Source organism: Marmota marmota, unplaced genomic scaffold (assembly GCF_001458135.2).
Source record: "Marmota marmota marmota unplaced genomic scaffold, marMar, whole genome shotgun sequence".
NCBI classification, from domain to species: domain Eukaryota; kingdom Metazoa; phylum Chordata; class Mammalia; order Rodentia; family Sciuridae; genus Marmota; species Marmota marmota.
This window is the reverse complement of record NW_026000005.1, coordinates 46,941,176-46,958,018: the sequence shown is the minus strand read 5'-3', so window position 1 is coordinate 46,958,018 and position 16,843 is coordinate 46,941,176. Positions and strand designations below refer to the sequence as shown.

At 37.1% G+C, this 16,843-nt stretch overlaps 1 protein-coding gene across 11 annotated transcripts in view; it reads right to left on the bottom strand.

The window, feature by feature from the left end:
* Window positions 1-16,843, bottom strand: part of Dis3l2 (DIS3 like 3'-5' exoribonuclease 2) — a 336,218-nt gene that overhangs the window by 206,446 nt on the left and 112,929 nt on the right. For all 11 annotated transcript variants that reach the window (XR_007349541.1, XM_015481549.2, XM_048808736.1 and 8 more), the window contains one exon: window positions 14,073-14,307. Coding sequence is in view for 10 of the 11 variants with exons in the window: in XM_015481549.2 (XP_015337035.1) it covers window positions 14,073-14,307 (235 nt within the window). In the remaining variant the exon portion in view is untranslated. The remainder of the gene's footprint in view (window positions 1-14,072; window positions 14,308-16,843) is intronic.

The following is a 16,843-nucleotide window of genomic DNA, read 5'->3' as shown; positions in this document are numbered from 1 at the left end:
TTTTTTTGGGGGGGGGGGGGGTACCAGGGATTAAACTCAGGGACACTTGACCAATGAGCCACATCCTCAGCCCTATTTTGTATTTTATTTAGAGATAGGGTCTCACTGAGTTGCTTAGCACCTCGCTTTTACTGAGGCTGGCTTTGAACTTGTGATCCTCCTGCCTTAGCCTCTTGAGCCACTGGGATTACAGGAGTGCACAACTGTGCCTGGCCACAGTGGCATTTATTTTACAGATTTTTTTTCAATTATTCATTTTTTGCCTAGGATGGATTGATCTCTCTCTCTCTCTCTCTCTCTTTTTGTGATGCTGGGGATTGAACCCAGGGCCTTGTGCATGAGAGGTAAGCACTCTACCAACTGAGTTATATCCCCAGCCCTTAAAGTATTTTTAGGAACAATTACATTTATAATAAATTTTCTATCACTTTTTAAAATCAAAACAACATAACTGTTCTTTAGAGCTTCTGATCAGCAAGAAAGGCCAATGTTATCACAGTTGAATGATATCATTTGCAACAAAATGAATTCAAATTCACCATGCAATCTAACTAAAAGCAAATTTACCATTTTCATCAAGTGTTATGATATATCTGCAAAAAAAATACAGTGCCCCACAAGGAGCCACTAGGGATCAAACATTGCATGTCAATAAGAACAAATGATCTTTCAGGGACTGTCCAGTGGGCGATGATTTCTATGGCAATGAAACACAATGTATAACAGATATGACACTGAGTTCATTCATACTTGTTGTTAGCATGGACTGGCTTGACCTGGAACGTACCAGAGAGGAAGATTTGTGGGTGGACTGGGAAAAAAGTCCAAGGGTAACTGAAGTCTCGTGATTACAGGAAGGGAAATAAGAAGAAAATTATGCCATCACTCAGAAGTTGTTCTTCCCACCAGGTACGGTAGAACATGCCTGCAATCACAGCAGCTCGAGAGGCTAAGGCAGGAGGATCACAAGTTCAAAGCCAGTCTCTGCAAAAGTGAGAGGCTAAGCAACTCAGTGAGATCCTGTCTCCAAATAAAATATAAAATAGGGCTGGGGATGTGGCTCAGTGGTCAAGTGCCCCTGAGTTCAATCCTCAGTAGGAAGGAAGGAAGGAAGGAAGGAAGGAAGGAAGGAAGGAAGGAAGGAAGGAAGGAAGCTGTTCTTCCCTCTTCGTTTCTAGTAACCCCAACCAACTATAAATATAAATCATCAGGGAGCCAAGTATGAAGCTAAAAGTACAGAGCAAGCAAAAGGGTCAGGAGTGACATATTGGAAAAGAAGCTAAAAGATCTCAGAGACCTCCAGTTTTCACTGGCCTCTGAGGAGAAGGACGGGTACTCTAGTGACAGACATGTTAAAGGCCTAGGTGCCCCTATTTCCAGACAACGAGACAAACAAGGTTTGTGAAAGATTATTTTGTTTTAAATTTCTATTCCAATACTCATGTGCTAAAAGTGCTAGAAGACAGATGACAGGCACCTATGTCAGGGCCTGAGAAGGCTAGTGGGACAGAGCACATTCTATCAAAGATGTTATTTGTAATGGTAGAAAAATGTTCTGCAACCCAAGTCCCCAAGTCTGCTGCTGTGTCAAAGAGCAACAGGCAAATAGGCAGGAATGACTCCAGGAGAGGGGAAAAAAAAAAAATTGAAAAGGAGGTAGTAGAAAGGACAGTCTGAAAAAGTGTTCGGCAATCTCCAGTGACATTTCAATAAAGATCAGATGTAATTATTATTCTGTCAAGATTTTTTATGCTTCATCGTGACTTTCTATTTCTGTTACTCCTCTCTACTAATCAAGTATTTATATGTCCTTAAAAAAATCTCATTCCAAAAACTCTTACATTCTTCAAAAAGCTACACAAAATTACCATATGACCCAGCAATTCTACTCCTCTGTATACAAGTATAAAAAGAATTTGAGGGCTGGGGATATAGCTCAGTTGATAGAGTACTTCCCTCGCATGCACAAGATCCTGGGTTCAATCACCAGCACCATCAAAAAAAAAAAAAATCAGAAACAGGGAGTCAAACAAATACTCTCATACTGATGTCTATTTCAGCACGATTCACTATTCAATATCCAATAAGATAGAAACAACTCAAGTTCTTATCAGCATGGGTAGATACACAAAATAAGGTATACACCAGATGGATTATCACTCACCCACTAACAGGAATGGCATTCGGATACTTGTTACAACACAGTTGCACCTCAAAAACAATATGGTAAGTGAAATAAACTACACACAAAAAGACAATCCACGTGTGGTTTCACTTACACATAATATCTGGAATAGGCCAATCTGTACAGAGAGGAAGTAGATTGTGATTATCAGGAAATGAACACAAGGGGAAATGAGTTGGTTAATGGTTATAATTTCTGTTTTTATATATATATAAAGCAGAAGCTACTTACAATAAGTAAAAATAGCCAAATAAATTTATATTAAAAATTGGACAAGTCGTGAGCTAGTGTAAAACAAATGAAAGACAAAATGAAAAGGGTATGATCACAGATGCAGAGGAAATTAAATAACTGAAGATACTCTATAAAAGTCACTTCTAATACATTACAATATGTAGTTACAGTGCACGATTCTTCCTGGAAAGCATGAATCATCAAAATTAATCAAGAAGAGAAAGAAAATAGAAATCAATAGTCATTAGAAATTGAGAAAGTTGACGACAACAACAAAAAAAACCCCTAGCCCATGCTTCAAAAATGAGTTCTTTAAATGATTCACTCACAGAATACTCAATCCTCAATGCTATTTTAACTATTTCAAAGTAATGAGTAAAAAGGTTCCCTACTTATTCTTATAAAGTTAATACAGCCTAATAGCAAAACAAAGATAGCACACAACAAAAAACTACAGACCAATCACATTTTTATTATAAATCCAAAAATCATAAACAAATTAGTAGCAAACCTAACTGAGGTACACATTGAAACATGTTACATACCCTGGCCAAATGAGGGTCCTGGCCATATGAGGGATAGAAACATTATTCAACAGTAGATGCCATCATATTATTAAGTCAAAGAGGAGAAATAACATATTGGAACACGTTCAAAGGGCACTTGAAAAAAGTTCAGTATCCATTCCCAACAGAAACTTTTAGTAAAAAAGAGGACACTGGGTTAACTGGGTCTCAAACCCTCAGCATTGTGCTTGAGGGTTTAATCCTGGAAGCATTCCCATTCACACTGAAAAAGGTAGTCACTACTATTATTCAATACAGTTCTTAAAAGTGGTAGCCAATGAAATAAAGTCATAAATAAGAGGTACAAAATTAGAAAGGAAGAGGCAAAATTATTACTTGCAGACAAAATTATTTTACCCCAGGACATCAAAACAACCAAGTGCAAGAGCATAAAAGTGTCTTGAGTTCAAAAACATTTGAGAATCACTGGTTCAAATTATTTGCTTCCTTACAAGTGACAATGAGAATTTTCTTGAATCTACATTCAAGAATTTTCTTGGATATTTAATTATCTCAGTGATTAGCACTAAGATCAGAAAAGGGGTTGTTTAAAGTTAAAAAGCATTACACATCATAAGACAGAATCTGAAAAGGATTCTCATTCATAAATATGTTCAGGCCTACAAGTATGGACCACAGGAAACCTTAAGATAGGCTAAAGTCTTATCTTTCATGCTTCACATTATTTCTGACTCTCAAATCATCCTTGCTAACAGGGAGAGTCTATGGAGAGGAGGCGATCTGCAGTTCACATGCTGTGAAGTACAGGAAGAAAGGATCACAGGGTAGTGGTCCAGCCAGAAACCCTGAAGGTGCTGCACTTGATCAGAGATGAGATGGGTATAAATGACTTAATGAAATCCACACTAGAAGTTATCCAATACAGAGGACTCCCTGTGGGTTGAGATAAGACAACTTTATTCGTAAGTAACTATAATCATTATTAACCTTCCCATAGCCAAACAAAGCAACTCTGGAGTCAGCTGTAGGGAAAAGAAGGGAAATGGGAGTAGCAGACATCTGCAGAAAGGGTCTCTTGAAAAGGTCCTTGGGAACTGGGGGTAGAGAGACACAAGCTGCCTGGCACAGCAAGGAGGGAGTAACAAGGATTATTTTTGTATGATCCATGCCATAAATGCTGGGTGAATAAACAAACAAATAGTAGCCGTAAGGAGCACTGGCTGTAACGGGTAAGAGACATAGCAGTGCTAATGCAAGAATCCCAAGCCATTCATGTACACAACTCATCACAGGCTAACAATTAAATCCTTAATATTATTGAAAATATATTTTCTCACATAATCTTTTAGCTAGAAGCTTTTCACCCAATTTGTCCCAATTTGGGGGAGCAGTGTGGGGGAACCCCAACCTTCACTTTCTGCCCAGGCTCTTTCCACGGCCCAGGATACCACTGACTGAATGCATGCTCTGCGCCAGGTAAAAGAGCGAGTAAAATATCTGCAGACAATTTACAGCAGAAAGAGGATCATCAAGTAAGAGTAGAGAGAAAAAACTTATAATTCATAATAGGAAAGGTAAAATTATATATAGTTTATCAATGCATTACTTCAAATTGACTAGAATGGGAAGATTTGTGTGTAAGATAAATGATGACATTTTATGACAGTATGTTATGTACAGCCTCATTCTGTTTGACTTTCACAATATGTTCATAAAAACAATCTTTAGGGTTGGGGTTGTGGCTCAGTGGTAGAGCACTTGCCTAGCATGTGTGAGGCCCTGGGTTCGATTTTCAGCACCACATATAAATAATTAAAGATCCAATGACAANAGGGGAGAGGGGAGGAAGGGGAAGGGAGGAGGGGAGGAGAGGGGAAGGAGGAAAGGAGCGAGAGAAGGAGGGAGGGAGGGAAGAAAGGAGGGCGGGAAGGAAGAAAGGAGGGAGGGAAGGGGAAGGGAGGAAGGGAGGAAGGAAGGAAGGAAATAAAGGCATGTGTCCACCTATAATTAAAACAATATTATTTTAAAAATACAATCTTTAGCCAAAACACTTGAAGGTTTCATTATTTTCCCCAAGAATTTCACTTTCCCTACTATTATTCAAATAATTTAAAAATCTTTATTCAATATTTCCTTTACTGACACTATGTATAAAACATTGAGGGTTTTTTGTTTGGTTGGTTCTGGGGACTGAGCTAAGTTTGTTTTGGTTATAAGATACCTTACTCCTGAGCTATCCCCAGCCCTTTTGATTGATTGATTGATTGATTGATTGATTGAGACAGGGTCTTGTTAGGTTGCTGCAGGCCTCAATAAGTTGCTCAGGCTGGCCTCAAACTTCGTGATCCTTTTGTCTCAGGTGATCCTCCTGAGTGAATGTGCACCACCACACCTGGCCACACATTGCATTTTTAATGGAAAATAAAATTGAATGAAAGTAACTACTAGAAAAAATACTCTACCAAAAATAGTAGTCCTATCCATGCTAGTTTTGAACAATAATCAGGAATGCTTTTTAGAATGCTCTGAAGTCAAAGACCAGGGATGCACAATGCCAGTTCTTAAAATCTACACCCAAACTGGAGAACTTGGCAGTATTTCTCTTTCAGTAATGCAATGGTATTTTCTCACCTAGTTTTTTTTAATTTTGAAATTTTTTAAATACACTGAAAAATTGAGAGTGACATAACCAACACCCATTGATTCACCAAGTGTTAACATTTTGCTACATTTGTCAGCATTTTCTCTCAATTCATATAAGCACATGAGCATGCATATGGGCACACAGTTTTGTTTCTCCTTCTTTCTGAAATAAAAAATTTCAAAACAAGTTCAAGACAGCATACTTCACCCCAAACACTTTAACTAGAATCTCCTAAGAATAAGGACATTCTACCATATATCTGTAATTTATTCTTGCACTTAAGAAAAATAACAGTAATTGCAAAATATCATTTAATATTCAATTTAAAATTAAATTTCCTTAGTAGAAGTTATCATATATTTTCCTCAATCCAGGATTTTATCAAGGTTTATACATTATTTTTGGTTATATCCCTTTTGGGCTTTCTTCCCCTAGAAAAAGCTTCCCTTGCTTTTTGTTTTTCATGACATTGGATTTATCTTATTATTCTTCCCCTGGTGTCATTAAACTTGTTCTAGTTTCTCTGTATTTCTGGTATACTAGACATAGGGGGTTCGAGGCTTGATAGAGGTAGAACATTTTGGTATAAATGTTTCACATGTGATGGCTGGCGTTGTAACTAGCATGTGTGAGGCACTGGGTTCGATCCTCAGATTTAAAAAAATATATATATATATATCACACACATATATACACAAAGGTATTGTGTCCATCTACAACCAAAAATAATAATTATAAAAAAAAAAAAAAGAATGTCAGGCTGTTCTACTACTAAGCTTGTCTACCTGGTTAAAGAGGTGACCACCAAATCTGCCTACTAAAAAAGGACATTTTGCTCAGTAAAATTAATTAGTAAGTCAACTATGGCACAATACTTTGAATCCATTAAATATCTTACTCCTGATGAGCCTTCCTGGTTTTTAGTGTCCACTGATGATCTTGGATTGATTCAATAGTTACACTGTGGACTGGACACTATGAAATGTTTGACCTGTGCTGTGTGTACTGCTTACCAGGAGAGAGAGCATAGTGACTAAGAGGACAAATCTGAGACTGGTCCTAAGGCAGCTCAACCTGGCTACATAAGAGAATTGTTGGAACTCTGGAGAGCTTTTTTCCAAAATACCAATGCTAATCCCTATCTCAGATCAACTAGAATTAGAATTTCTGGAGTGGTATCCAGGCATTGATAGTTTTTAAAAGCTACTAGGTGATTCTAAAGTGCACCTGCCAACTATGAAACTTTTCTTTTTCTTGGGAAGAAAAACTATTAGTTTTTATCTAAGATAGATACTATCAATATTCCTAAAATGGAGAGTAGGTATACTATAAGAATTAACTAATTAAATTTATTGAAAAATAATGACAAAATCCTCAGGGCCTAGCACATAGCAAATGCTCAATATCAGTGATCAACATGTATATAAATATTTACCAAAATATATCCATGTGAGTATGCATGCATATATGTACCTGACAAAACAACTTCAAAAAGATATCAAACTACAGTTGATATAACTGCATGAAATAAAAATAAGCAAAAGCTTCTGACACAGATTTTTAAACATCCCTCTCAGAGATTAAGTGCGAAAATAATAAGTAGTACTTAGGAGGCAAGGCAGGAAGATCACAAGTGCAAAGGCAACCTGCACAACATAGCAAGACCCTACAAACAAACAAACAAAAGCTTATGAAAGAAAGAACAATAAGTAAGTTTTTATATACACAGACTTTGTATACACATCTTTCTTTCAAAACACACAAGAAAATATTTACAGATATTGGCCATGTAATATATAAAGGGTCAATAAATTATCAAGAATTAAGCATACAGACCATTTTTAACCATAACACAATAAACGAAACATTAACAAAAAAAAATTAGCAAAAAAGTTAGAAAATAGCCTGGGGCTAGAGATGTGGCTCAGCAGTAGAGCGCTCGCCTAGCATGTGCGAGGCGCTCGGTTTGATCCTTCGCACCATATAAAAATAAATAAATAAAATAAAGGATGGGGGCTGGGGTTGTGGCTCAGTGGTAGAGCACTTGCCTAGCATGTGTGAGGCCCTGGGTTCGATTTTCAGCACCACATATAAATAATTAAAGATCCAATGACAATTAAAGAATATTAATAAAAAATAAAGGTATTGTGTCCAACTACAATGGAAGGAAGGAAGGAAGGAAGGAAGGAAGGAAGGAAGGAAGGAAGGAAGGAAGGAAGGAAGGAAGGAAGGAAGGAAGGAAGGAAGGAAGGAAGGAAGGAAGGAAGGAAGGAAGGAAGAAAATAGCCTTAATAAACAACTAACCTAGTTTGTCATAAAGGACATAAAAGATTTAAATATTTTATACATCAAATATTTAAGAGTAACATTTAAGTTACTTACAGGTTAACATTTATTAATAAGTATTGTTATTTTATTAAATTAACTTGATATTAATATAATAATAAATACTTTAATATGACCTGTGCTGTATTTACTGCTTACCAGGAGAGAGAGCATAATGACTACTTAGACGTCTATTATATAATAAATTACTGAATAACAAAAATGCTGCATTATCACAATCTATGAAATATAACTAAAGATATATTTAGAAGGATGTTTATAGCTTTAAAAATGTAAATAAGGAAACAAGAAAAGTTAAATACAATAGGCTAGGGGCTGGGGTTGTGGCTCAGCAGTAGAGCACTCTCCTCGCATGTGCAGGACCCTGGTTCGATCCCCAGCACCACATAAAAATAAATAAGTGAAGTAAAGGTATTATGTCCAACAATAGCTAAAAAATAAATATTAAAAAAATACAATAGGCTAAGTATTAAACTCAAAACACTGGGAAAAAGGGGGAAAAAAGCAAAGCTCCCCAAAATTAGGAATTAAATAATAAAGAGCAAATACTGATGATATAGAGAACACCATCATCAACAATAAATAAATAAATGTAACAGCCAAAAAACTTATTCTTTGTAAAGATTAATAAGATAGAACTTTGGCAAGCAAGAGTTAGCAAAAATTTAAAAAGAGAGGAGAAAAAAGATTAATAAAGAATGGAAAAGGATGCAAAAGTACCAACACAGAGATATGTTTTAATAATAAAAGAATATTAAATAGTATTAGAACTACCTATACGCTAATAAATTTGAATGCCAAAATTGGCACAAGAAAAAAATATAAAACTTGAACAGACCAATTAGTGTGAGAGAGATTAAAACAGCAAAGATCTTGCCTACTGAAAAACAGCAGGTGCAAGCTGTTTTACAATGTGTTTTACCAAATTTTAAGGAACAGTTAATTCCTGTTTTATACAAACTGTTCTAGAAAAATACAGACGTCAAAAACCAATGTTATGGTTTAGACGTGGGGTTTCCCTCAAGAGCTCATATGTGAAATAATGTAAGAATATTTAGAGCTGAAATGATTAGGTTATGAGACCCTAAACTTAAATTGGCGGATTGATCCACTGATATGGATTAACTGGGTAACTGGAGGCAGGCAGGATGTGGCTGGAGGAAGTAGGAGGTAGAGTGACTTCGGGGTTTATATTTTGTCCCTGGTAAGAGGAGCTCTCTGCTTCTTGTCACCACATCCTTAGCTGTTTTCCTCTGCTCTGCCTTTCCACCACATTCTGCCTCACCTTGGGCCCATAGCAATGGAGCAGGCCATCTATGGACTGAGATCTCTGAAACCATGAGTGCCAAATAAGCTTTTCCTCCTTTACATTGTTCTTGTCATGTCTTTCTGGTCACAACGACAAAAAAATGACTAAAACAACAGATGAGGGTATTTCATGAAGCTATTATAATTTTGATTCTAAATATTGGATAACAAGAAAATCTGAGATCCATTCTAATGTGACACAAAAATTCTACACTCCAAAGCACATAAATGAATCAAATAGTATATTTAAAACATAATAACACATCAGGATTCAGTAGGATTTCTTCTAGGAATTCAAGGATGGTTCAGCATCAGAGAGAGAGGAAAGGAGACCAGATGAGAATCTCAATCAATGAAGAATAAGCATCATGAAGTTCATCAAAAAGCACACTGTAGACTTAATGAAAGACGACATGAGGAGATGTAAAAACAGAAACACACATAAGTATATGGTTAATGTTGTCACTTCAAAAATAAAAATTTTTGTTCTGTGACAGACACTGCAGACAAAGTTAATAGAAAAATGATTGACAGAATAGGAGAAAATAATCTGTTATATCTAAATTGAAACAGAGTTTATTACAAAAAAAATAATAAATTCCTGCAAATCAACAAAAACCTAACCCTGACAAAACATTGAGAAAATGATATGACTAGGCAATTTATTTTCAATCACAGAAATTTGAAAACTGGAAAATCTTACTTTTCTGTAGGGGTGTGATGATGTAAGCAGCCTCATTCATTGCTAGTGGGAGTGAAAACTGTGAAATCATTCTGGAGTGAATAAAAGCCTCAGTTAATAAATAACACCTCTGTTTGCTTTGTCTTCTGTGCATACATTTCCTTGTAGACTTCATGGGCTAGTCTGGCATAAGACTAGGGTCTTAGGATATCACAGGTTCTGACCAGCTATCTCTATCTAATATGACTACAATATCTACCTAGTTTAAAAGACAAGGAAGCAAAAATCCCCACTACAGTCTTTTCTAAAAGGAATCTGAACAAGACTTTGCTTATTTTTTTTTTAAGTCAGATTTTTAAAGACTGGCACAAAACAATGATCAAAAATTGTGGCTGATGTAAACTGATAGACACTTAATTTTTAATATAATTACTGAAACAAACTGTCTTCTAGTTGTATTAATCATCATTATACAGAGTAAGAGCTAGCAAAAGAAGAAACTAAGCTCTGAGAAAGAAAGAAAAATTCAGCTCTGAGGTTCAAAACACAATCTGGATAAGGGGTTCTTAGGGTTTCAATAACCCCTAACTATCACACTACAATAATCACCTGAGTCTGCTTTTTCTCAGCCAAAGGGGAATAACGAAAGAGAACTTAAGGAAACCTAGGTACTAAAACAGACTGTCTTGGAGAATAACCTTAAGGGAGGAAAAAAGGGGGGTTTACCTGATTCCTAGTGATGACTTGGGAAGGCCCTGACAGAAGTACTAAGAGCTGGATTCAAATCTCAGGAGGGATTAAAAATTCCACATGGAGCTGGACACAGTGGCTCACACCTATAATCCCAGCAGCTCGGAGGCTGAGGCAGGAGGATCGTGAATTCAAAGCCAGCCTCAGCAACTTACCGAGGCCCTAAGCAACTCAGTGAGACCCCATCTCTAAATAAAATATTAAAAAGGGGGCTAGGGATATGTCTCAAAAGTTAAGTACCTCTATGTTCAATTTTCAGTACCAAAAAAAAAAAAAAAAAATCCACATGGAGCCTCCTCTCCAGAAAACAGCAGAAGCTGCCAGATATAAAACTGGAAGAGTCATCAACCTCATACTTCAAACCTATGCTCACTCATCAGGTACTGGCAGAGGCTTGTCTCTAGACCAGAAAATCGAGAAAGATCTCTGGCAGGCCCTATTGGAGTAGGGGCAGAAAACGTACATCATAGCCTGATGATGTCATGCTCACAAGATTCAGAGGCCAAAACCATTCTTATGATTATTGGTGATGAAAGATGCAGAGATTCAGTATTATTTGGCTATGATGATTTTTATCCTTTGGCACTTGCAAACCAGGAAACTCTTACCCAAACAATTTTGAAGCCACTGATACATTTCATACCAGGGGAACCTGACAGCAGTCTTTATATATAGATAACAGATTTCTATGTTAACAACAAAGCTGGTGCTTGAAGGCAGCAAAAGCTCAGTCTCAAGACACTGTGGGCCTGGACTTTCAAGAGGTCCCAGGTCTTCAGCTCGCTTGCCCAATGGCTCAGGATGATGTGTACTCCTGCTCTCTCCCTAAAGAAAACTCCTATGTGGGTCTGAGAGGCTCAGGGAACTTTCCTTTTAACACAACGATGGATACTTTCTGCAGGCAACTGGGGCTCTGGTGCCCACACCAGAGAAACTGATGCTAATTATAAAGATAGGAAAGTTTCCTGGGCAAATAGGAAGAAATCATGCATACACATGCAGTACCATTTGCTTTGAGTAAAGAAACATTATATTAAAACTAAAAAACAAACAAACAAAAAAAAAAAAAACCCACTTTCGAACACAAGCATGAACTAGGCTTAAAAATATATTTGCAAGTACAATACAAAGCAAAGAATCTTTCTAGAAGTCTAAGGAAAAGTTTATGGTATTCTTAAGGTTACGGTTTGTTTCAATAACAAATTTCAAAACCTTAAATGGTGCAAAAAGTACCAATATCTTAACTGTAACCAGATTTTATATTATTCTGAGCAAGAGAAGTTGGTTAAAATACCCTTAAAAACACAGTGATTTTTAAAAGAGCAAATTGCAATTTTCCTAAATATCAAGAGTGCAAGAAATGAGAAACAGCCATGTGGTTTCACAAACTCTCTATTTAGAGGCTAGCAGGAAAAAGAAATCTGTACCAGATACTGAGGAAGGATGAAGGCTGTTCCTTCGGTCAGTGCTACTAAGGAAGCAATATAAATAATAGTGGGTAGGAAGAATGGACAAAAAATAAGGGAAAAAAAGCATACATCCAGTGAACTTGTAAAGCACTCAATGCTTATTTACCTGTCAGAGGGAGGGAGGAGAATTACAACACAAAACACCTCAAAAATGGGTCTGGCATCAGGGTTTCCCAAAGGGCAAAGTGAACTGTTAGCACCCAACCCAGACATCAATCCTGTTCTCACTTATATCCATCAGTATTTTCTCACCCTTGCACTTGTACTAATTGTTAATAAGAAACTAAGGTGAATCTTATTCACTGAACTTGGAGCCCAGGGGAAAAGAGGCTGCTGAGATCTGTCAAGCACAACCTCCAGGGCTAGGCTTCGGCAAAGTAGCTTAAAGCCAAACACTCAATGTGTTTTAAAGTATTTCTTTGCCTGGCTCTGTCCTGTCATTCTCTCTCCTTTGTGATTTTACTGACGAAGAATTTGACTATTTAGGGTCCTGGTTACTTCCCTCTCTTCTCATTAAAAAGACAAGAGAACTGACACTGCCATGACAATACACATGCACATTAAGCAGGGTAGCACAGGACTTGACCATTTTTAAAGAAGAAAGCAAAACACTAGAAGAATGAAACTTCAAGGAATTAAGCATCCAAATGAAATTAGCTGAACCCTGAACAGTGAAACCACTAGTTATCTAAGCAAAACCAAGAGGAACTACTATAAAATAAGAGGAACATGGATGCCCTAAAGTCAGTGGACCTGGGGTGGCAGGCAGGTGGCAGTGACAATTCTTGAAGTTGGAAAGTCATTTTGAATGAGTAGTACTTGCCACCAAAAAGGATGCATGCTTTCAGAACATGCTCCCTGGCCCAGCTCACTACCCCATGAGCAGTGGAGAAAAACAGGGTCATCCTTTACAGTCAGTTCCTAAAATCACCTCCAGCTTTCTTCAGGATGCAGTGGGCTTGCTCGCCAGTTCCTATCACAAGTTGTCTACTGAACATCCTCCTTTAGTAATCTTCTGGCATCCCTTCTAGCCTTTCTTGGGGACTGTGCCAGAGACTTCTGCCTGATAACAAAGCCCATCATCTAATCAGCCAGGCTAGGTCAGTATTGCTAAATCTTCTCCATTTCAGAGTACACAGAGGTATTAATTTGGCTAGAAAATACACTCCCTCTACTTAGAGCCTCTTAGAAACCTATAGTTTGGAATACTCAACTTGTCAATGCACCTTACTCTTCAGTTCTCTAAAGTAGGCAGGGCCTTTGGGTACAACACTTCATCTGTGTGTTTGCAACTGCTTTTTTCCTGCATAGCTTAGATGTTAATCAAAGAAAATAAGAATGGCTTTCTTAAAGGCTTAGAATCAAAATGTTTTCAAAAGATAATCTGCTCATAAAATTTAGGGTGACCTATGCCCACCACAAATGACAAAATAATTTTTAAAGGTAATGAAAAATCCTACTAAAGTCCTTTTTTATAAGAATTTTAAGGCTGGTTTAATTCTGGCTGGGGATGCAGCTTAGTGGCAAAGTGCTTACCTAGCATGTACAAGGCCCTGGGTTCAATAACCCCCCAAAAACGACAGGAAGGGGAAGGAGGAAGTAGGGAGAGGAGGATGAAGGAAGGAAGGAATTGTAACTCTGTTCACAACCACCACAGGGTGGGAGATCTGAAGGTAACTATTGACACAACTCAAAGCCTATTAGGAAAATGGCCACAGCAACCACTGCTCACAGGAACCGCTAGGCAGAACTTCAGTCCCCTTTCTTACCACCAGCAGCTAAAAACTTGTCAGACAGCTAAAAGCTGCCACAGGTCAGTCACTGGGAATATATTAACTGTGCTGTGTGACTTCTTCTGTTGCAGAGAGAGAATTCCAATATTTAATCATTCACAAAACAGAATGTCAGGCAGTAGTCCAGGACTCACCCTTGTCCTGAGCGTGAACTGAGAGTTTCTCAACACCATCAACCAGCACATTTTGTGTGTCTCCATGTCCATCTTCTGAGTCACTGTCACCAAATTGAGCCTCTATAATGACATCAGGACTATCATTATAGCCTTTCAAGGCCTGCTGTGGGAGGTGGTGTCCACAGAGCTCCTCGGGAAGATCAGACTCGTAGGCAGCTTCTGTTTCTTTGTCATTGCTCTCTGGCTTAATTACCTGAAGAAAGAGAAAAACTCTGTGGAGTAGTTTTTTTTTCTTTTCTAAGGAGAAAAACTATACATTCAGAAGCTGACAGCATTAGACATTCACCACACAGTTTGAAAAAGAGCTCTTATTTCCCAGGTGTACAAACTACCATGTGAGATAATCCCTCCAGCAATGCCAGGTTGATACTCAGCTCTTCAAGATACCCTGAATCAAGACTATATACACTTCTCATTCTCCTGATCTACACTTTCATCCCTTCTCTCCCAAAGGTCTTGAATGCCAGAAAGTATCATGCTGCTTCTTAAGAGTTCATCCTATAGAACGAATCAGCATGTTCGAAAATGATAAGAGAATTCAACAAAGAATATGACTGTATTCCCAAGTGAAACCACTAGAACACAAAATGAAAGGGGAGAGGGGACAAAATTATATATGAACCAGAGTCCACAAAATGTTCTCATTAAAATATAAAGTCTTGGGCTGGAGCTGTAGTTCACTGGCAGAGCATGTGCTAGGCCCTGGGTTCGATCCTTAGCACCATATACAGATAAAATAAAGGCATTCTGTTCATCTACAACTACAAAAAAAATTTTAAATATGAAGTCTTGTTTCTCCATTTTGAGGCTCAAATTGGTATATAAAGCACCTAGATTGATGCACATCTACTCTATGAAACAAGCAAAAAGGAGGGGAAAAAAATCAAGACACTAATCCACTTAATGACCTTGTCACATAAGAATCACATGACAGCATTTCTGGACATTTATGGGCACTACATTAAAATAAATTAGGTATCATTCAGTCATTAAAACAACTACAACTCTGAGTATAAATCCATCCACATTTGCAAAAAAAAAAAAAAAAAAGAAAAAGAAAGATAGCATCATTGAAATTTTGATTGAAATGCATTGAATCTGTATAACACTTTTGGTAATATGGTCATTTTGATAATATTAATTCTGCCTGTCCAAGAACAGGGAGGTCTTTCCATCTTCTAAGGTCTTCCTCTATTTCTTTCTTTAGTGTTCTGTTTTCATTGTAGAGGTCCTTCACCTATTTTGTTAAACTGACTCCCAAGTTTTTGTTTGTTTGTTTTGTTTTGTTGAGGCTATTGTGAATGGAATGGTTTTCCAAATTTCTCTTTCAGCTCATGTCTGGTAATATAGGAATGCAATTGATTTCTGGATATTAATTTTGTATCCTGCTACTTTACTGAACTCATTTATAAGTTCTAGATGTTTTCTGGTGGAGCTTTTTGGGTTTTCTAAACACGGAATCATGTCGCCAAATGAGATAATTGAGCTCTCTTCCTCTTCCTAAAGGAGAGGGCTCCTTTGCCTAATTGCTCTGGCTAGAGTTTCAAGATCTATGTTGAATAGAAGTGGTGAAAACAGCCATCCCTGTCTTGTTTCTGTTTTTTAGGGGGAATGCTTTCAATTTTTCCCTATTTAGAATGATGAGGCCTTGGGTTCAACATATATAGCTTTTATAATATTTAGACAAGTTCCTTCTACCCCTATTATTTCTAAATAATAATGTTTTAAAAGAGAATGGATGTCGTATTTTGTCAAGTGTTTGTTTTGTTTTTGCATCTACTGAGATAATAATGTGATTCTTATCTTTAAGACTATTAAGACTTAAAGATGAATTACATTTGTTGATTTTTGTATACTGAGCCAATCTTAAACCTTACATCCCTGGGATAAAACCTACTTGATCATGGTATACATTTTTTAATGTTTTTGTAAGAGATTTGCCAATATTGTAAGAATTTTTGCACCCATATTCATCAAGGATATTGGTGTGAAGTTTTATTTCCTTGATGTGTCTTTGGTTTTGGTATCAAGGTGACACTAGCTTCATAGAATGTGTTTGGAAGAGTTCCCTTCTTTTCTATTTTGTGAAGTAATTTGTGAAGGATTAGTATTAGTTCTTCTTTAAAGGTTTGGTAGAACTCTGCTGAGAATCCATCCAGCCCTGGGCTTTTCTTTGTTGGGAGGCTTTTGATGGCTGCTTCACTTTCCTTACCAGAAATTCGTTGGTTTAAATTTTCTATATCCTCTTTGTTTAGAATGAAGATTCCTCAAAAAACTAGTAATAGATCCATTGTCAATCAACTATCCCACTCCTCAGCTTACATCCAAAGGTTTTAAAATCAGCATACTACAGTGACACAGGCACATCAATGTTTATAGCAGCTCCATTCATAACAGCTAAGCTAGGTGCCTTTCAACAGATGAATGAATAAAGAAGTTGTAGCATGTATATACACAATGGAGTACTCCTCAGCCATAAAGAAGAATGACTTTATGACATTTGCAAGTAAATGGATGGACCTGGAGATTATCATGCTAAGTGAAATACACCAGTCCTAAAAGACCAAAGATTGAATGTTTTTGCTGACTTATGGAAGCTAACTCACAAAAAGAGAGTTAGAAGGAGAAGAACAGATATTCAATAGATCAGACAAAGGGGAAAAAAGGGAAGGGAGAGGGGATAAGAAAAGGAAAGATAGTAAGATGAATCCAAAATAATTTCCCTATGT